General features: G+C 40.2%; 1 protein-coding gene across 1 annotated transcript in view; it reads right to left on the bottom strand.

Annotated features, from left to right (window-relative positions):
• LOC136832299 (centrosomal protein of 120 kDa-like) overlaps nucleotides 1–23,189 on the bottom strand; it is a gene marked incomplete in the record, with an annotated part of 159,188 nt that overhangs the window by 118,851 nt on the left and 17,148 nt on the right. The window contains 2 exon segments of the mRNA XM_067093208.1: nucleotides 10,352–10,459; nucleotides 19,465–19,582. Coding sequence (XP_066949309.1) covers nucleotides 10,352–10,459; nucleotides 19,465–19,582 — 226 coding nt within the window.

A 23,189-nucleotide genomic window follows, 5' to 3' on the forward strand; every position in this document is an offset into this window, starting at 1 on the left:
TCGTGTGTTGTTTCCTGTTCTTTATTGCCAAACTCTATGGGTATCCAGAAAAAAGAAAATGGTTAATAACCTGTGATTATACCTTGGATAAAAATTAATCTGGATTGCTGGGATTTATTTATTAGGAGCTAAGCCATTTTGCCACCTGTCAATTTCTTAAGTAAGCTCCTTTAAAAATGAACAGTGGCTACGCTATCAAAAAAAAAAGGTTTTGATGTGGGAAAAACCTATTTTTGGCAGCTGCTGTGTCCTCAAACACACTCACTTTCACTGAAGAAAAGGCATGGGACTGGGATGAATAGACCTGGAGTGTAATGAAGATGGCCGAATCAGGCAGTGTGACTTAGAGCCTAAGTAATCATTGTAGGAGAGATAGAGCCCTCCAACAAGTACTATTCTGGCCGAGATCAACCACAGGTAGTGCTCTAGTTACAATAATTCGACTTACGATATTTCGAGTTTATGATGGGGTTAGCAATTAATACCGATACAAAAATATTTTTAGAAAATATTTTTAGATTTTGCGCGGGCATAGGCAGCAAGAGAGACCAACTTCTTTTCCTCCATCTCTTTATTCCATCTTCTAGTTAAAAACATAAAAGAGAATGATAAAAGTATTATTAGTAACGTTATACTCTTCGTAAATGCGTACAGCCATAAACAACCGAATGAGAAACTGTTGTTTTGCTAATAATCGAATCGGATAACAACTGTTTTGCTTGTATTTCAACCATCATACAGTTAAACAATTACTGTAGTTATGTTACAAATGACGTTAAATACAATAGGACTGATATACTTTTTATACTACACCCTTATTCGTTTTGGAGAAAAGATCGGCAAGGAAATATACTGCTACAGTAACTTTAAGCTGCAAGCTGTAGCTGAAGCTGAGAAAACAATGTTCAAGCTGCTAATGACTATAAATTATCGTGCATCGGCAACATGGATGAAACTCGACTGTAAATGAAATTGGAGAGAATGTATTTTAATTAAAACTACCGGGCATGAAAGAACACAAATTACTGCTCTTTTCATGCCGATAAAAAATAAATACGTAAAGCTCGTATTATGATGAAATCAAGAGAAAATAGCGAACAGAATCTTGGTCTTTTTTTTTTTTTTTACACAAAACAAACATGCCCCCAACACGGTCAGCCGCGATTCCTGCGAACGTCATATATTAATGAAAAAAATAGCTAAATTAATTTCACAGTGAGACGTATTTAACCCTTAAACACCGACTGGACGTATCGTACGTCGACTAAAATTGTCTATCGGTTGCCGTGCGGACGTAAGGTACGTCGACTACAAAAAGTATTTAAAAATATTCGCGGAAAAATAGTTATAGGCCTAGTCTGCGAAATATTTTAAATCACGCGCCTTGAGGGATGCTGGGAGTTCACGGATCACGCTGTTGTTTTGTTTACAAGCGTTGCCCAGCCGAGCATGCGCGAATTTCTTTCTTCTCGCACTACAGAGCATCAGCGACGCATCTCAGAAATTCTTTCGTCACTTTGTCGTAATTTTTGCACCATTTTATATTAGCCGTTACATAAAGTTTTTTATATGAAAATGTGTGCAATTTCATGTAGAATACAACAAAAAAACAACCCATGGTTGTTTTTTCTAAAAGATTTGAAATATTTTCATATAAATCAGGATAAGTGCCAAAATTTCAGCCTTCGGTCAACTTTGACTCGACCAAAATGGTCGAAAAACGTAATTGTAAGCTAAAACTCTTACATTCTAGTAATATTCAATCATTTACCTTCATTTTGCAACAAACTGGAAGTCTCTAGCACAATATTTCGATTTATGGTGAATTTTTAAAAAAACTTTTTCCTTATGTCCGCGCGGTAACTTGGCCGAAAATCTCAGAAATTCTTTCGTCACTTTGTCGTAATTTTTGCACCATTTTATATTAGCCGTTACATAAAATTTTATATATGAAAATGTGCACAATTTCATGTAAAATACAACAAAAAACAACCCATGGTTGTAGCTTTTATCAGTTTTGAAATATTTTCATATAAATCAGGATGTGCCAAAATTTCAACCTTTGGTCAACTTTGACTCGACCAAAATGGTCGAAAAACGCAATTGTAAGCTAAAACTCTTACAGTCTAGTAATATTCAATCATTTACCTTCATTTTGCAACAAATTGAAAGTCTCTAACACAATATTTCGATTTATGGTGAATTTTTAAAAAAACTTTTTCCTTACGTCTGCATGCGGTAACTCGGCCAAAAATCTCAGAAATTCTTTCGTCACTTTGTCATAATGTTTGCACCGTTTTATATTAGCCGTTACATAAAGTTTTATATATGAAAATGTGCGCAATTTCATGTAGAATACAACAATAAAAACCCATGGTTGTAGCTTTTATCAGTTTTGAAATATTTTCATATAAATCACGATAAGTGCCAAATTTTAATCTTCAGTCAACTTTGACACGACCTAAATGGTCAAAAAACACAATTGTAAGCTAAAACTCTTACATTCTAGTAATATTCAATCATTTACCTTCATTTTGCAACAAACTGGAAGTCTCTAGCACAATATTTCGATTTATGGTGAATTTTTGAAAAAAACTTTTTCCTTACATCTGCGCGCGGTAACTTGGCTGAAAATCTCAGAATTTCTTTAGTCACCTTGTCGTAATTTTCGCACCGTTTTATATTAGGCCTTACATACAGAAAGTGTTATACATGAAAATGTGCGCAATATCATTAGAATACAACAAAAAATAATTCATGGTTGTAGCTTTTATCAGTTTTGAAATATTTTCATATAAATCACGATAAATAGAAAAAATTCGACCTTCGGTCAACTTTAACTCGACCGAAGTGGTAGAAAATTGCAATTGTAAGCTAAAACACTTACAGTCTAGTAATATTCAATCAATTACCTTCATTTTGCAACAAACGGGAAATCTTTAGCACAATATTTCGATTTATGGTGAATTTTCGAAAAAAAACTTGTTTTTACGTCCGTGCGTTACGAATTCATGCATCATTTTGTGATAATATTTTCTCTGTGTTGACTTGATCGTTTTACAATTTGTTATATACCAAAATCATCGCAATTTAGTGTAAAATACAACGAAAAAAAAAATAACTTATTAGCTTTAACCGTTTTGCTCACAGCGCGATTTGTATACAATTATATTTGAAAAAATTTTTTTGCACTGTCATATATGTATTCCAATATTTATATATGATAATGATATTTTTTTTCATTTCTGATGGTTGCATACTAAACTTGGCAATGACAAAAAAAGGAGCCAAAAATGAACTCTTAATCTTAAAAACTAAGCGTGCTGTGATTTTTTTGAAAAAAACTTTTTTTCCGCTTCGGCATACGACAGACACTTTTGTAAATAGAGGCTCGGCGTTTAAGGGTTAAGGTATATTTCGAATTAAAAACACTTTGTATAATGAAAAATATCCTTGTCCCAAATAAATAAAGTATCTATATTCATTTACGCTAACTAGAAGCAAGAAAAGCGCACTGAACTGAGTTAAATGCGGTGAAATAATCACCGCGTGATCGATTCCCAAAACAAAACATTGATCGCAATTTACAATACAAAAGCAATATGAGAATATATGCAGTTGGATAGTGTAGTAAAGCATAACTTTTTAAAAAATCCATGAAAAAGATGCATATTCGTTATGTTGATGTTTGTATAATACTGTTAATATGTGAATAGAGTTCAGTACTGTATAATGTAGGCTAGGCTACTGTATATGTAGCCTATCCGATATACAACAGTGTAGGCTAAGCCTTGTTTGTTATTCAATTTCTCTTTATACTGAATTATCATAAGTCAATCTGCATTGAACCTGCAGAATTAGCTAATAATTACTATACCGTTTATGTATACAGTATACTGTGTAGCATAGGCTAGGCTACCATATATGTACAGATGGTACTGATTACCCTAGTGCAGGCTAGGCCATATTCGAGATACGATTTTTTCAACAAACGATGGTTTTTTTGGAACCTAACCCCATCGTAAGTAGGGCAATACCTGTATAAGAGAATTCTTTGTAATTGGTTGGTCTGTGTTATAGAGCCCTGGGGGGACCATGAGAGTGTAACTCCTTAGAGGACTCACAGTGGCTACCAAAAAGGACACTTTTGTGACAAAAATAAAGTTTTATATATACTTACCCAGTAATTACTTAGTTAACAATTTCTTGCCTCAGCAGCTTAAAAATTTTAAAAATTCGTTGGAAATGCTTCACAGATTTAGTGCAGGTGACCGGTCCCGCCCACTAACAGGAATACCAAGTACTAGCAGACAACCTCATTCTGTTTATGCCAAGTGTCCATCAGCAGGGAGGACAGAGGGCTCCATCCGTAATAATTACTGGTTAAGTATATATAAAACTTTATTTTATCATAAAAATGTCATTATGAATGAATTTGAAAGAGAAAGAGTTGCTAGCATTGCGTACAATGCTTGTTGTTCTTTATCAGTTAAGATAGCCTGCAGTAGAAAATTGCCTCTGGTTGTTGCTCAACTTAATCTGTAGTGACATGGAGGTAAAGCCAAGGGTTGCCTCTACTTCAAGTGGGAGCTTTGTAGTGAAGGAGTACTCCAATGGCTACCAAAGCATCAGTTGAAGTTATATGCATGTGAGTCTAACCGTTACCCAGATCCCCTCCCCCCCCTTAAGTTCCATGTCTGGAATGTGTCTAGCAAAACTTTAAAAGGTGCCCTTGCCCTGGGCACAGTACCAACATAAAAAACAACCAAACAATGTCACCTGCACTGAAATAACACCAAAACCCATCCACTAAGAGTGGTGGGTGCTCCAGGTACTTTGTACATCCTGGCTCCAAAAAACTCTATACCCTACTAGAAGGTGAAGAGATAGTAAGAGAAAATCCCAAAGTAATGCCAAAAATTTAACACTGTTTCCTGTAGGACAATTGTAGAATGGACATAAGGGACAAGTACAGCCTGAAAGTTAAAGAGGAAAAAACTTTTCTGACGTCTTTAGCTTTCAGTTGAAGAGAAGGGAAATGCTCCCTAAATCTGAGAGCATCTCAGAAAATAGTCTATAGTATAAAGAACCAGATGCTCTAAACAGAGGATGAGAAGAGATCTAGCCATACACCATAAGTTATGGATGGCCTTTGAACTACCGATTCTTTTCAGGTAATACCTGAACATCTCAGCTGGACAGAGAGATCTCTATTCATCCTCAGATTTGGTGAGAACTGTTGGGTGCTTAGAGAAAAAGCTGGTGCCAGGCTGTGATTGGAGCTAAAAGTTTTAGTCAGAGGACGACATGAGCTCTTGCCATCACACTATATGCATGGCCTCAAACTTTCACTTCCTCCCAGGTAATACTGGAACGTTTCAACTGTACAAGAAGCTCTCTATTCTTCCTCAAAGTTAGTAAGCGCTTCTGGGCACGCAGAGGATGGCTGACAACAGGCTGTAAGCGAGGCCAGCAGATCTGGCCACCATGTAACTTCTAAACATTTGGGAGCTGGAAGGCGCTCCTACGAGCTTTGCTTAGAGCTGGCGCCCGGTCATAACTGGCGCCAGGTGAGGAAAAAACTTGTATGAGAGAGAGAGAGAGAGAGAGAGAGAGAGAGAGAGAGAGAGAGAGAGAGAGAGAGAGAGAGAGAGAGAGAGAGAGAGAGAGAGAGAGAGTGAGTCAGTCCTCATTCTTGCTAAGAAATTTCCAGGGTAAATGAGCAAACCTTGTTATTGAGTCAGACTTAGCTCAATCCCCTTTCCCATCTCTAAAATGTCTTCTGTAATACCTCTAAAAAAAAAAGAGCCTCTCCTTTTTAATAAACACCCGGACAGCCCAAAACCTGTCCACATAAGAGCGTACCACCCTTGATGGTGTCTCTTGAAGTGAGACTGTTGATGGAGGTACAAAAGGTGGAAGGATTCTGGGATAGTCCATCACTCCATTGCAGCAAATCTGGAACCATAACTGCAATTCAGAACAGGGCTACGAGGGACGTAGTAACGTTCTGATGAATCTGAAAAAATCCAGCCCTTCCTTGACCATATCGAATGGTGGAAGTGTGTGGAAGCCCAAGTTGGAACAATCACGTAAAATGGAGTCTGTTGACCGTGTTATACGGTTCCCTTATAGTGGCAGACAGTCACGGTCGGCCCACCCCATAGACAGCACATAACTCGATAGATCAGGGGAATAGAGGTCCACTCAGGACTCGAGTGGGTTTCTGACGGTTTAGTTTCTCCACCAGAAATTTCAGTTAAGACTAGAGAAAGCTTGATCAATCATTCACAGTAAAAAAAAATTGTTTGCTTGGGGGCGAGTGTTAGAGTAAAAACGTAAGAACTGTGGTGATGCATATGGGAATACCTCAGTCTAGGCTCTTCTGGCATATATGAGAAGGTTCCGTTCTCCCGGGGATAGGTCCTGAAAAACTCCCGGTTCCCTGAGCAGGCTCCCTCAACTAGAACAAGGAGAGAGAATAGTCTAAGACTACACTCATGACGAGGGACCTCTTCCTTAAGGCTAAAATTTGGACAACTACCACCTTAGGTCCGACTGATAATTCAGGTCTTGGGGAAGAGACAGTGGAGTCCAGCTACGAAAAACTGTCCCTGATGGTCTTGCGGGACAGGCTGAAGTTCATGGCCAGAAAAGAAAACAGAAGAAAGCAGAGCATAGACTCGAGAGAAGGCTTGTGCCATGGCTGTCGAAGCCAAACTCTCAAACTGGCAGACTCTGTCTCATGAGACGAGTCCGAGATATCGTCCAGAGTCTGTGTATGCGGACACGAAAATGAAGTATCCTATATAACCAGGAACTCCATTCAAGCGCCCAGGGGAATGGACGACAGGACTGTATGGTTCCTTATGAAAACCAAACAAACTTGTAGAACATTGTGCAGACTCACAGATAACTAAGGACTAGTTGCTGACTCTGTCGATACTTGACAGCCACGGACACATGGCCAACAGGGAGGGATCGACTTTCTAAGTGATAATGCCCAGTGTTGGCTTGAAAACACCTCGTACAGACTGAAAACATATCCGGCACTGTTCTCGGCTAAAACTAATATCTGACATGCTTAGAGGAACTTTGGTGCCAGGCACCTGAAAGCTGGCGCCAGGAGCTCTGAAGATGATTGGGAGATGCTAGTGAAAGGGTTTATGGCGCTCCTTTCAGCCTGAAGCCCAAGAAAGACTATCCCCAAAGGACAAGAGGACCGAGCATTTGTCTTGCTCCCTTAAAAACCAAAGTCAGGCTCCAAACTCCCTGTGGAGGCGACAGCTTTCATCAACAAGCTCAAATTTCGTACACCAAAGTCCCTGTCTGCAAAGGCCAGTGCTTTGAGACACTAATTGACGTCACAAAAGGGAGCAGTTTGAGTCGTCTGTAACTCTAGGCGAAGGAGGAACAGGTTAAGAGAGACAAAACAGCCTGAGAGCATTGTATGGTACTCACAGCAGGGAGTCCGATACTGTAGAGAGGGCACCCGATGATCAGAGACTTGTGTTGGCCAATTGAAGACGTGAGCCAGGCTTTCAATTGGAAATTGCACTCAAAAAAGAATAAAGGCATGTTCTAAGAAGAGACAGGCGCCAAGCTAAAGAGAGATTGGTGTCAGCCACTAATAGGCTGGCGCCAGACGCACGAGAGCTGGTGTTGGGAGCTCTATATGAAGTTGAGTTCTGGCGCCATAGGGCGCTATGGAGCTCAGGCACTAATGGGCACTATGGGATCGGACAAAAAGAATTCTTGGACACTGATGGTCCTCTTGGCTCCAATACTGGCGTTCCACAAGCAGAAGTTCAGGAGACAAAAGTTCAGGACTGTCCCAGAAGATATAAAAAGGAGTGGACTACACTCCCGCTCCCAGAGACATTTACAGGAGAGCGGATAAGAGCGAATCTCATCCAAAAAAAGCCTCTTCAACGGCTGAGATTCACTAGCGCTTTGTCTACACTGGAGTATCATTAGAAAATAACCACATCTCTATGGACGCCTTTCCCATGGCTGTCCGTTGACACCTGCAGACAGCAGGCTCGACTGAGGGGCAGCTATCTGGGGACAAAACCCCTTCGGACTCCCACAGACCGACTGTATGCCTCCCCCCAGGTTTAGGGAAATCTAACAGGGACTGGGTTTAGGAGAGCCAACGGGGCCGGACAGCCACATCCTCCACTACACATTCTGTAAGACGCCTTTCCAGTGTCTGCCTGTCGATACCTGGGACTGGCAACAGGCTCGACCGAGGGGGCACTACCTGTGTGTAAACTTTGTCAGGGACCTTCGTCTAGGAGAATCAAGGGATGAGTAGACACCTCCTCCACTTACATTATTAAGAACATAAGAATTAGTTCGGCAACAAATGCAAAGTTTACATTATTACATTAACCTGTAAGGGTGGTAGTACGGTAAACTATGCTACCGATAATAAACAATTTGATTGTGAATTCGCTACTGCAGTGAAATGTGAAAAACTTGAATCAGGCCCATGAATGCTAAAAAATCAAATACTGTCCTGCAAGCTGAAAGCTTGAAGGCTACCCGAAATTGGTGACCATCCTTCACCTAAATCCAGTCTCTGACCAGTGAATTTAAGAACACAACTGCCATCAAAATCGGTCTCACCCGAACGCTGGCAGAAAGAGAATGAAGTTGTCTGCTAGTAGTTCTTGGTATTCCCATTATTGGGTGGGACCAGTCAACTGCACTAATCTGTGAAGCACTACCCGTGAATTTTTTTAATTTTTAAGCTAACGAGGCAAGAAATTGTTAGTTAAGTAATTACTGGGTAAGTTACTATATAAAAATACATTTTTCTTATGTCAAAACCTGTTATTTAATATATTTAGTTGAATAAACTCATAATGCTAAAGACTGACAAAATTTCTTTAAGAATTTGCTTCTTTCTTATACTGTACTTTGTTGGGGAAAGTTGGACAGTCACTAAAGATATGTTTGACTGCAAGTTTGTCTGTTTTTAGCATCCAAGGACTGGGTTGTGAAGGTTATTCACAAAACACCCTTGAGTCAAAGTATGAGCAATTCAAACAGATAATACATAATAATAATGTGGCATTCTTTTTGGAACAAAGAACATCAAAAACCAATGTTTGGTTTAATCTGTTTACTGAAGATGATGGGTTTTAGAGATAAATTACTGACAAGAACAGGTATATTTGATCTAGTCATAGAGATTGCAGCTTTGACTGCTTTATCAGAACCTTCATTTCCTTTAATGCCTAAATGTGCAGGGACCCAACATATTTCGTTTACACCAGTTTCATACAATTTGTAGAATGAAAACTTAATTTACTGAATAGGGGGAATTTTTGGGCAATTATTTGAAAAGCTAGCCAATAACTATGAAAAATTTCTGTCATGGCATATTCTTCCTAAACCTAACTGCTGACCATGTTGCAAACGATTCTACTAAGAAAACAAATGTTCTATTGGGTACAGAAAAAGTGGTTTGTTTCATTGGTAGATATTACAGCAAACCCTACACCAAAGGAAGATTTGGATCCATGTGCATTCACTGTATAATGTGGGCTTTTACATCTGCTATATTCTTCTGTTTGTTTCTTATGATTTATAATGTTATAATGTTATGTAGAATACTGTTTAACAGAACATGTGTCAACAGGTAGTATACATATCACACAAAGAGGAGGAAATTCAAGTAATGGAGGCAGCGTTATGTTTACGTATATTAATTCACAACTGTTATTTTTAAACAGAAAAGCTCTTTAGTTGGTGAGTCATTTGCCTGAATCTTTACTGCACCTTACATAGTTTTTAAGTCACAACAGGGACAGCGAGGAGGTTCACCACTTCCAACTTGTATGGATATGGGCACCTAAATTTATCAATGCTGAATTTGCAACAGACCCATACATTTCACTTCAAAATCCTGTTATTGGTAAAATGGCTAACTTATACTAGACAGCTGCATTACAGTTGGCCTGACAGTACTCCTTGGTGTCAAGAAATCTTTAAAAATATGAGTATTTTGACTCTGGCTTTTAATATGAACAAAACCTATTTTTCCAGTTAAGATGAGCATTTCACAACTTTCTTACATTTGATTTCTTTTCAGAAAAAATATCAACTCCCATTTTTTCAACAAAGGATTGAAGTATGAAAGAAGAGGGAATGAGGAAGAGAGGGAAGTGGAGAAACATAATGAGGTAGAACTTCCTGTTAACCAGGGGACTGTGAAGCAAGACTTGAGAGGGCAGTTAAAAAAAATTAGTTGAAGCCTCCATGGAATGGGAAGAGATAGCTAGTCTACGGGTAAACAAATAATTACAGGTACACCATTACTGTACTTCTAGAGAGCCCTTACCGTATCATCTGGATTCACTGGGTGCAAATTTAAGGAAAGCAAAATCTGTGGAGGAATTTTACTTTGTTGCAAGTTTCCTCCCAGCAATTTATGCCACTTAGGATCAGTCTGAAAAGAGAAAGATATTCAATTCTCAAGTGAAAATCAAATATTCTACTTACAATATAAATACAAAAAATGGCAAATTTTAAAAGTAATTTGTATTTTTCCTAACATACAAACCTGAAGGTCTTTACATAGGATTTAGCTTGCGGACGCAAGTTGAAACGGTCGTTTAACTTTCAGACAAGGTCATTAACTACAGAAGGTTGGGTGGGAAGCCCTGCCCATTCGTCAACCTGCATCCCACTTTGCCTTTCAGCCCAGGTTTCAGAATGAGGGATGGCTGAGGTGGGCATAAATGTAAAGACATTCAGATTTATACGTTAGGAAAAATACAAATTACTTTGAAATTTGTTACTTGTTCCTTCACTAATACAGACTTTCAGTCATTACACAGGAGAATTACGCACTGGAGGGTGGAGCCTGAGTAAATCTCTGAACCGACTAGTTTAGTTCTATCCTCCCGGGAATACCTTCCTGGTCTAGAAGAGCTATGGAAGTAATCCTGCACCTCTAGCTTGTTGGACATGTGGAATGTTGCAACTGCTAGACTTCTGGGCTTAAAGTAATGAGTTGCGTCACTGCTTTGAAAAAAGGCTTGGTAAAACCCAAGAGTGTTGGAGACAACAAAACTTGCTAATAAGACCAATGGGTTTCTTTTATTGTCTATCCCTCTCTCCCCTTGTCTAAAAAGAGGGGGGACATGCATCCAAACCATCTATGCAAGATGAAGGACAGGATGGCCTCGTCATGTAGTCGCCCACAAATTCATCCGTCCAGCATGTGATGGCTCGCTACCTGTCTTTTTGTCTAAAGAGAGAGACAGGTAAAATAGAGAAATGACATTTTTATGATAAAATAGTTTTATATATACTTATCTAGTAATTACTTAGCTAAGCGTTTCTACTCAAACGGCAACTTAAATTCTGAAATTCGCGGTAGCAATTCTTTTGTTTTGTGAAGGTCACAAGACCCCGCCCACTTTCAGGCTAAGATAGAGGAACAACTAAGCTAATTGATCAATTTGTTTATGGAAAAAAGTCCATGCGCGGGGAGGAGGGCAGGCTCCATCCGTAAAAACTGGGTAGGTATATAAAACTTTATTTTATCATAAAAATGTCATTTTTATATAATTAAATTACCCCGTAATTACTTCGCTGATTCCATTTTAAGGTGGTGGGGAATCGTGTACATAAAAATTAACATGGCCACTACCCAACACTAAAAAACTGGTGGGCACTCCACTCTTGTACCCTCCAGGCTTTCCCAGAACTCGACACCACGAACAAGGCGAAGAGCTAAATACACAGGGAGGGATACTTCCTACACTTCATCACCCATCACTACGCCAGCCATCGGTCCTAGGGAACTGCAGTTTTTGTAAACAGTTTCCACGTTCCGCGGATTGTGCATTGCAAACACCGTCTTGCTTCTCCAGTATGCTGCCTGAAGATTGGAGGATAATAAGGAAAGATTGTGCTTGAAAGCTACTCTTGTAGCGACTGCCCTTACATCATGAGCTTTAACTTTTAAGGCTTTCAAGTTATTTTCCTCCACTTGGGAGTGAGATTCAATAATAAAATCTCTCAAAAAGAAGGAAATGGCATTATTAGATACAGGTCTAGGGGATTTTTGACAGCACCACAAATCAGAAAACTGCCCTCTAATTTTCTTGGTTTGGTGCAGGTAGTACCCAAGGGCTCTCATGTGGTTCGGATTCCACAATAAGCTGTAGGTCCCGTTGCTAAGTAACCAATTGGTTCTTAGCCATGTAAAATAAGTCAAATCCTTCGGGCCAGCCCTAGGAGAGCTGTTAACCCTTCAACGCCGACTGGACGTATTTTACGTCGACAAAAGTTGTCTGTCAGGTGCTGAGTGGACGTAAAATACGTCGACTACAGAAAGTTTTTTTAAATATTCATGGAAAAATACTTATATGCCTCGTTTGCGAAAAATTTAAAATCACGCCTTGAGAGATGCTGGGAGTTCACGGATCACACTGTTGTTTTGTTTACAAGCATGACACAGCTGCGCATGCACGAATTTCTTTCTTATCTCAAAAGAAAGCATCAGCTAACTCTGCTGAAAATCTCAGAAATTCTTTAGTCACTTTGTCGTAATTTTTGCACCGTTTTCTATTAGCCGTTACATAAAGTTTTATATATGAAAATGTGTGCAATTTCATGTAGAATACAACAAAAAATAACTCATGGTTGTATCTTTCATCAGTTTTGACATATTTTCATATAAATCACAATAAGTGCCAAAATTTCAACCTTCGGTCAATTTTGACTCAACCAAAATGGTCGAAAAATGTAATTGTAAGCTAAAACTCTTACATTCTAGTAATATTCAATAATTTACCTTCATTTTGCAACAAACGAGAAGTCTCTAGCACAATATTTCGATTTATGGTGAAGTTTTTAAAAGACTTTTTCCTTACGTCCGCACTAACTCTGCTGAAAATCTTGTAAGAGCCTGACGCCATCTCTTCCAAATACGTGTGTGTTCGTGTGTTCGTCGTCCATCGGAGTGGACAAGACAACCATACAATATTTCCGTCTGTTTCTCCCTAACCACTGTCGTCTTGATGTATGTACAATCACCACTACTTGCATTGCCATGCAAGCATTCTAATCATGTACTCATAATGTTCCAACGAATCTTCTGTATTAAACTGTGTGTATGTTTCTGTTTGTGAAGACGCCAAACGTCTCGCCACTCCGATGGATGACGAACACACGAACACACACGTGTTTGGAAGAGACGGCGTCAGGCACTTACAATCTCAGAAATTCTTTCGTCACTTTGTCGTAATTTTTGCACCATTTTCTATTAGCTGTCACATAAAGTTTTATAAATGAAAATGTGCGCAATTTCATGTAGAATACAACAAAAAATAACAACTCATGGTTGTATCTTTTATAGTTTTGAAATATTTTCATATAAATCACGATAAGTGCCAAAATTTCGACCTTCGGTCAACTTTGACTCGACTGAAATGGTAAAAAAATGTAATTGTAAGCTAAAACTCTTACATTCTAGTAATATTCAATCATTTACCTTCATTTTGCAACCAACAAACAAGAAGTCTCTAGCACAATACTTTGATTTACGGTGAATTTTTTTTTTTTTTTTCCTTACGTCCGCGCACGCTAACTCTGCTGAAAATCTCGGAATTTCTTTAGTCAGTTTGTCATAATTTTTGCAGTTTTCTATTAGCCGTTACATAAAGTTTTATACATGAAAATGTGTGCAATTTCATGTAGAATACAACAAAAAATAATTCATGGTTATAGCTTTTATCAGTTTTGAAATATTTCCAAATAAATCACGATAAATAAAAAAATTCGACCTTTGGTCAACTTTAACTCGACTGAAATGGTAGAAAACTGCAATTGTAAGCTAAAACTCTTACATTCTAGTAATATTCAATCATTTACTTTCATTTTGCAACAAACGGGAAGTCTCTAGCACAATGTTTTGATTTATGGTGAATTTTTTTTTTTTTACTTTTTTTTACCTCCGCGCATTACGAATTCATGCATCATTTTGTGATATTTTCTGTGTTGCTTTGATCATTTTACAATTTGTTATATATCAAAATCATCGCAATCTAGTGTACAATACAAAAAAAAAATAAATAAAATAATTCATTAGCTTTAACCGTTTTGCTCACAGTGCGATTTGTATACAATTATATATGAAATTTTTTCGCGCTGTCATATATTCCAATATTTATATATGATAATGATATTTTTTTCATTTCTGATGGTTACATACTAAACTTCAGGCAATGAGAAAAAAAGGAGCCAAAAATGAACTCTTAATCTTAAAAACTAAGCGTGCTGTGATTTAAAAAAAAAAACTTTCTTTCCGCTTCGGCGCTAACTCTCAAACCTGCTGGCATATGGCAGACACTTTTGTAAACAGAGGCTCGGCATTTCAGGGTTAATCAGCTCAGTGGTCTGGTAAAACTAAGGTATACTTAACCAGGCAAAGAACTCTTTCCTCCTCTTCTGCGCCTAAAATATCAGATAGCCTCTTAATGGTGAAAGAACGAGGCCAAGGGTGTGAAGGGTTCTCATTCTTTGCAAAAAAACTTAATAAGAAGGAACAGACTGCGTCTCTGTTCAAAAAAACCGATCCTTCTGTCAATCGCTTGAATCTCACTCTCTTCGCAGTGGCCAGCGCTACAAGGATTATAGTCTTCTTGGTTAAATCCCTCAGAGAGGAAGAACGCATAGGTTCAAAGCGCTCACCTGATAACCACTTGAGCACCACATCTAGGTTCCAAGGGAAATTCTCCTCCTTTCTAGATCTGGCGGTGTTGAATGGCTTAATCAGTTCTGAAATATCCTGATTCAAAGAAATGTTGAGGCCTCTGTGATGGAAAACAGAGCTTAAAATCTTCCACTTGCCTGGTACAGCTTGTTGGATGAGGCACGTCTACATTTGGGAATGGCCTCTGCTGCCGAACACGAAAATCCTTTCACTTGGACATGTCTACTGACAACTGAAAGCCTGTCAGGGCGAGAGTGGATAGGTCTTGGTGGAATATCCTGCAATGTGGTTGTCTGAGAAGACCTGGAATAGCAGGGAGGAGCCTTGGAAAGTCTATGAAGAGACCCAGATGATCTGGAAACCATTCCTTCTGTGGCCAAGAGGGGGCCACCAGAGTCATCTTTACATTGAGAACTTTCCTTATCATTCCAAAAGGCGGAAAAGCATAAAGGTCCAGATCTGACCTATCTTGGATCATTGGCTCTGTTGCCCATGCAAGAGGTCTGGAACAGGGGAGCAGAACAGAGGTAGACGGTGATTCAGAGAAGTTGCAAATAAGTCTAGGGTCGGTTGTCCCCATACTCTCCAACGGTTGGAGCAAACCTGACTGTCTAGCGTCCATTCCGTCGGAAGGACTTGATTCCGGCGGCTCGGTTCGTCCGCTAGGACATTGCATTTGCCTTGGATAAATCTTGTGACTAATTGGATTTGGTTCTGGTCTGCCCAGCACAACAGATCTCTTGCTATCTTGCACCGGAAGAATGAGTTTTATGCAAGCCAAGGCTGTGGTATTGTCTGCATGTACTGTGATCACCTTGCTGCAGACTTCTTTAAAAAAAATGACTGAGACCCAGGTGAAGTGCTTTCAAATCTCGTAGGTTGATGTGAAGCTGTTTCTCCTTTGGGGACAACCTTCCTGATATTTCTCAGTTCCCGAGGAGCTCCACAACCCAGATCCAACGCGTAGGAAAAGAAGTCTAGGTTGGGCTCACTGGGAGAAGAGATTTCCCCTCCGTCAATCTATTTTTGGACTTCCACCAATGCAGGTCTTCCTTTATCTCTGCTGTGACAGGAAAGAAGTGAAGATGTTGATGTACCTTCTGATCCCAGCAGGGTCTCAGGTAAAATTGTAGCAGCCTCATATGCCCAGTCTTACAAACTGCTCCAATGAGGCCAGTGTGCCTAAAATACTCATCCACAGAGTTACTGTGCATGAGTGATGGGCGAGAAACAGGTCGACCTTCCTTAAACAGTCCTTCAGTCTTCTGGGAGACAGCGAAGCCCGAAAACTCAGAGAGTCCATCAAAATCCCCAAATAGAGAATTCTCTGAGTGGGAGGTAGTTGAGATTTCTGGATTCAATAAAAGTCCTAAATCTTGAGTCATGCAAATCATTTTCTGCAAGTCCTCCATGCATCGCTCCTTCGTGGGAGAGAGAAGTAGCTAGTCGTCTAAATAAAGCAAGATCTTTACCCCTGCTAGATGAAGCCAACCTGCCAGGGAAGCGAGTACACTCATAAAAACCTGTGGGGCAGTCAAGAGGCCGAAACAAAGTGCTCTGAACCGATAAACTTGGCCCCTGAAGACAAACCTGAGGTATTTTCTTGAATTGTCATGAATAGGGATATGAAAACAAGCATCCTGCATGTCTAGGGAGATCATCGAATCCCCCTGACAGACGGAAGCAAGAACCGACAGTGTTGTCTCCATACTGAATTTTGTTGTCTCTATGAAGGCATTCAAGACACTTGCATCAAGCACCGATCTCCACCCCCTGAAGACTTGGGCACTACGAAGAGTCGATTGGAAAACCCCTTCAACTCAAGAGGTCCTCACTAGTTCTATGGCCTTCTTGCTGATGAGAGAGGAAACCTCCTCTGAGAGGGCCGAATACCTCTCCGATCCTTCAGAGTAAGCCGTCAAAGTGACAGGAGTGTTGGTCAAAGGAGGCCTCTCCCTGAAGGGGATAGAATAACCCTCCTTGACTATTTTGACTAACCACTGGTCTGACCCTCTCAAACTCCATCTCTCCCAGAAGAGAAGGAGCCTCGCACCCACGGGGGCACGGAAGACTGGGGTCTCACTTGTGGGCTGAAGGTTTAGTCGATGACTTCTTGACGGTTTGGGGTGTGAATCTAACCGATCTTCTGGACCTAGATTGAGAGCTCTGTTCCCCCGACCCCCACCCCAAAAGGGCCTTGACTGCGGTCCAGTCCCTCTGTTGCTTCGTCGACTGTGTCAGAAAATCCTGGGTAGGCTTCTTATGGAGGCTGGAAACAATCTCACTAATGGCTGTCTGTGGGAAAAGATGACGTTTGTCCAGCAGAGAAAAAAAACGCTGATTTTTGGGATGGTGTCACACCTTCAGATGTAAAGGAAACCCAAAGTTCCCTCTTCTTGAGTATGCCCACTGCGTATAGAGAAACAATCTCCTGCAAATTGTCTCTGACCGCTTTGTCAGGGCAGGAGAGAAAACCCAGAAGTTCTGAAGCGTAATCAGTCGGAAGCAATGGCTCTTGAACTTTCTTGGCAAGAGCACCTAAACAGTCGGAAGCAATGGCTCTTGAACTTTCTTGGCAAGAGCACCTAAACACCAGTCCATAAACTTAAAACTTCAAAAGTCTTAAAAAGACTTTTCAGGAGGTGGTCCATCTTGTGCCAAAAAAAATACCTTCGCTGATGTAAGTGCGGATCTACGGCCTGCGTCAATGAGACCAGATAAGTCCCCCATGGGAGGAGGTAGCCACTCTCAGGGAAGAAGCTTCTCCAGTAGCATAAGATAAGTAGTGAGACCTACAAAGATGAGAAGGAGGGACACTAAAACAAGCCTTTCCCTGCTCCCTCTTCTTGGAAAGCCAGTTCTCCACTTCATTAAGGGCCTTCTTGGATGAGGACAAGAGAACCAACTTGGGGAGTCCGGCAGTGTCCAAAAGCTGACTAATCATCATAAAAGATGAAGCCAGGGACGAAGGAGTCACTGGAGAGAAGAACTCCGAGAAATTCTGAAGTAAAAACTTCAGAAGGAGCACGTAAGGAGTTGTTGGAGACTTGATCGAAATCCTCTTCTTCCGACGAAACAGGAGACAAGGGAGCATCCGATGGAGGTGCCTAAGCAGTGGATGGTACATGAAGAAGCTACAGAATGCTATCCAACTTGCATTGAAGAGGAGCCAAAGCTGGATCCAAACTACACTCTGGGATGATGCCACTGCTTCTTTGGCATTGGAGAGACAATCTTGATAGATATTCTCTAACAGTGTGTTTGACAACTGATCCCTACTTGGTATTTTAAATGATGGCTGCAAAACAGCAAAAAAGTTTTGCCAGTGCTTATTTTCTACTAGTCTCAGTGGAGAACATGACGAAAATATGGCTTTTGCTAGCAGTGTCCGAGCTTTTTTCTTTAATGTAAAAACAAGAGAGAAAAAATTACTATACATGAATCAAAGTGTTCCACACTAATATTTCCAATGTTCTATATGAACAGATGAGCTTATTCAATAAACACTGCAAATTTTGACCAACAATGATGAAGTGAAAGGATGACTGTTTAAATAATTGAATTTGAAGAAAATACTCATGTTTTGAGGCTCAGACATATGGTCCATGTACTGCATTATTTTAACTGTCTGTGGAGTAAACATTGTTTTGGCCATTTGTGACTTTTTCTTTTCCAATTTGGAAGAAGCTAATGGACTTTGGCTTCTTTTATCTTGAGATGTTGTTTTGAAGTACTGTGTAACTGATCCAGACTTTTTTACTTTCTTTGGAGGTGAAGTAGAGGTTTCTGTCTCTTCAGGCTCATCTAAATTCTCTTGGAACTCTTGTGCTGCAAATGTCTCTGCACTGCTTTTGGGATCTAATTTCATCACCGTAAGATACTTATACTTTATATTATCATCACATTTCTTACACTTAGTAATGTGTTTTTCCATATGCGTGCCATTTTTAGCTACTTCCTCATCACAAAAAAGGCATTTCACATGGGGCCCTATTTTAGTAGTACCTGTCACTTCTGAAGGTTAAACTGTCCTTCCAGCTCACTTCCGCAAGCTAAATCCTATGTAAAGACTGAAGGTCTATATTTGTGTGAGAACAAATGTGCATTTCATGTCATTTCTATAGTAAAATACTGTACCCTAACTAATTTCCTATTCTAAGGAAAGGTGGGTTAGAAAAATATTTGAATTTACAAATACATAATTATTTTTCTTAAGCTGGCTGATCATGAAGACCATTCCAAGCTCATAACTATTACAACCAGAGTACCGATGATAATCGCCAAGAAGACATTAATTCCATAAAGCAACCACCCTCTTCCCTAGATCTTAACATTCTTTGCTAGTCCCAAGTCATTAGATGAAATGGAACATGAATGTTTATAAACTTTTTCTATCAGTTATTTTCATTAAGGAATAGTTTAATGAGACTACTGAGTTAACATTCTTAATTTGCAAGGAGTTAGACCAAGGAATTTGTTTTTGCAAAGATTTAGATCTTATATAATAGTGCACAACTGAAAATTTTAACATTTGGATAAACTGAAAATGTTGATTCTTCTAACAACATTCCTTGCAAGGAACTGTTTTCAATAATTAATATCTGCTGTTGGTCGTAAACTGGACAACCTCACAAAATATTTTTAACTATAAGTTATTTTACATTCTGTGAAATGAAATAATGTAAACCTAAAACCAATGCAAATAAATATTTATAAATGTACATTACCTCTATTCCTTGCACCACTGATGAAAGGGTTAAAATGATATAACCAAGGCAATGAGTATCATTATTCTTATCCACACTGAAGCATTCCACCCTCACTGGTACACGAGAGAGTTTGTATCTGAAAGAATACAAAACAAACAATTAGAAAATGTGTAATCAATCAATTTCAGTTGTGTCTTATAAAATATAACACTTCCAACATCATACAACAAAACACAAAAGTTTTGAAGCTAGAGGCAAGGGATTGGGGATAATGATATAAATGAGAAATTAAGTCCGAAAATTATATTTTCATAATAAAATTAAGTTTCATATATACTTGCCAAGTAATTACATAGCTGCAGTTTCTAACTCGCGCGGCGGCTTTTATTTAAAAAATCACAGTAGCACTTCAATTGTTTAGTGTAGATGACAGACCCTGCCCACTATGGCAAACACCAGAACAACTTGGCAGCCATTGACGGTTCGTTTATGCCCTCATGTCCATGAGAGGGGAGGAGGGCGGGCTCTATTCTAGTATTTACGTGGTAAGTATATATAAAACTTAATTTTATTATGAAAATATCATTTTCATATAAGTAACTTACCAAGTAATTACATAGCTGAATCCCTCACTGAATGGAGGTGGGACCCATGGACATAATCTACTCCAAAACATAAGACAGTATAGTAACACTGAAACAGAATAAGCTACCAGCATTGAATGCAATGTTTGTTGTTTCCTTACCTGGTAAGAGAGCTACTGCAGGTGAATACTGCCTCAGGTTGGTGTTTATCTTAACCTGTAGCGGCGTGGCTGTTGAGCTGTGGAGCGCCTCTATTTTAGTGGGGAGCTTTGCCGTGAAGGATAGGACCAATAGCTAGCAAACCATACATAAGTAATCTTGGATGCAATACCAAGATTAAAAACCATACAACACTGTTACCTACTCTGAAAACACTTGATAAAAACCACAACCTATCCACTAAGACTGGTGGAAACTCCAGGTACCCTGTACCCCCATGCTCCCCAAAACTCGAAAAACCTACACCAAGAGGAAAAGATAGTAGGAGAAAAAGAGAGCTTCTTTATGATCCTTCACTTAATACCATGCCAACCACTGATAATGGGCCCAGGGTATTGCAATCATTAAAAACAGTTTCCATGTCTTTCAAATAAAGAGAGGCAAAAACTGAACAGCACTTCCAGTATGTGGATTGGACAATAAAAGACAAGGACATGTTATGTCTGAATGCCAATGAAGTAGACACCACTCTGATGTCATGCGCACTTACTTTAAGGTTAGGTAACAAATCCTCCTGGATCTGGGCGTGTGCTTCCTTAATTAAATCTCTCAGAAAGAATGACAAGGTGTTCTTTGAGAGAGGACAAGACAGGTTCCTTACCGAACACCAAAGGTTACCAGGTGTACCCCTGATCTTTTCTGTCCCATGCAGGTAGTGTCTCAGTGCTCTGACTGGACATAGGACTCTCACTTCTTCCTCTTGACCTAGAATATAGATTAGGTTCTTAACCGTAAAAGAACGAGGCCAGGGATTGGATGGGTCCTCATTCTTTGCCAGGAAACCTAGAGTGAAAGCAAAAACTGCATTCCCTTGAGAGAAACCCACTTTCTTGTCAATGGCTTGGAGTTCACTGATGCGTTTAGCTGTGGCTAATGCAAAGAGGAAGAGAGCCTTGCAAGTCAGGTTCCTAAGAGAAGCAGACTTAAGGGGCTCAAAAGATGGGCCCGTCAGCCATTTAAGGACCACATCCAGGTTCCAGGAGACCAAATTATTGTTCTTTTTACATTTCTCCTTATCAAAAAACTTTAACAGGTCTTTGATATCAGGGTTCGAAGAGAGAGCCAGTCTTCTATGTTTAAAGACTAAGCATAGCCCTACAGCCTTTAATGCTCAATGAAAAGTTCCTCCTATTCCCCAGAAAAAGGAGAAAGTCCTCAATCTGAGTTACAGTGGTCTCAGAAGATGAGATATTGCAATTGAGGCACAACTATCAAAAGACTGACCACCTTAGCCTGATAGACGAGGCTGTAAGATCTTCAGCACTGAGCAATAGCTTCTGCTGCTCCTCTTGAAAACCCCTTCACTCTGACCAGCATACGGACAATCTGAATCCTGTCACAGCAAGAGTGGACAATCCTTGATGGTGTCTTCTGAAGTGGAGTTTTCTAAGTAGAGATAGTTTTTGTGGAAGCAGCCTTGGGAAGTCTACCAGCAGGCGAAGAAGGTCCGGAAATCACCTCTAAAGAGGCCAAAAAAAGAGCTATGAGGGTCATGGTCACATTGCTGTGCACCTGGAACTTGTTCAAAACCTCCCTGATCATGCAGAAGGGAGGGAAGGCTAACAGGTCTAAATTCGACCAATCTTGTAGCATGGCATCTGTGACCCATGCAAGGGGATCTGGGGTTGGCGAGCAATACAGAGGAAGACGATGGTTTCTGGAGGTGGCAAACAAGTCTATCATGTTTGCCTCATAACTTCCACAAGTCTCGACAAACTAACGGGTCCAGGGTCCACTCGGTGGGAAGGACCTGCTTTTGATGGCTCAGCTAGTCTGCCATCACATTTAGTCTCCCCTGGGTGACCTGAGTGACCAGAGTCACTCGATTTCTGTATGCCCACAGCAGTAAGCCTCTCGCTGCTTGACAATGAGAGAAGGAATGGGTCTGGCCTTGCTTTCGAATATAGGCTAAGGCCGTGGTGTTGTCCACGTGAACCACTACAGTCTCGTTGCACACTAGGGAGGCAAAACTCTGAAGGCCTAGCCGAACTACCTTCAGTTCAGAACTGGGGTCCATGTCCTGGAGACTTCTTGATTCTCTGGTAAGGCTCCCCATCCTATTTCCGAGGTGTCGGAATAAAAGTTCAGGTCTGGGTTCAGCAGATGAAGGGAATTCCTTTCTGACACCCACCACTGCAGGTCTGATTTTATCTCCGGGGTGATCGGGAAGACGTGAAGGTCCAGCTGTGTCTTTCTGTTCCAGTTGGCCTTCAAGTACAAATGGAGAACTCTCATATGTAACCTGCCTAGTTTGACAAAGGTTTCTATGGAGGCCAGAATCCCCAAAATACCTCATCCATTGCTGAGCCAAACAACACAAAAGGGCTAGAAATTTTCGGACTGCCTGAAGGCAGTTGGATATCCTCTTGTGGGATGGAAAAGCCAAAGAAACCTGAGAATTCAGAATCATCCCCAGACAGGATTTCTTGTGAAGAGGTTAACTGGGACTTCTGAAGGTTTAATAGAAGGTCCAGCTCCTGGGTCAGAAGAATAGCCTCGTGCATGTCCTCCGTGCACTTGTCTTTCGTCATAGTAGCCAGTCGTCTTAGTAAAGACTCACACTGATTCCTACTAAGTGGAGCCATTTCGAAAGAGGAGCGAGAACTCGAGAGAACACCTGCCGAGCTGTCGAAAGGCGAAAGCAAAGGGCCCGAAACTGGCATACTTTGTCTTGAAAGACAAACGTCGGATATTTTCTGGATACTGGATGAATTGGAATATGAAAGTATGCAGCTGGCATATCTAGGGTTACCATCCAGTTGCCCTGGTGAATGGAAGCAAGGGCCGATTGGCTTGTCTCCATCTTGAACTTTGTCTTCAAGACGAAATGACTGAGGGTGCTTACATTGAGCACTGGTCTCTAACCCCCGATGTTCTGGGAACCATGAAGAAACGATTGTAAAATCCCTCCGTGTCAGTGTTCTGAACCTCCTCTATGGC

Source organism: Macrobrachium rosenbergii, chromosome 4 (genome assembly GCF_040412425.1).
Source record: "Macrobrachium rosenbergii isolate ZJJX-2024 chromosome 4, ASM4041242v1, whole genome shotgun sequence".
NCBI classification, from domain to species: domain Eukaryota; kingdom Metazoa; phylum Arthropoda; class Malacostraca; order Decapoda; family Palaemonidae; genus Macrobrachium; species Macrobrachium rosenbergii.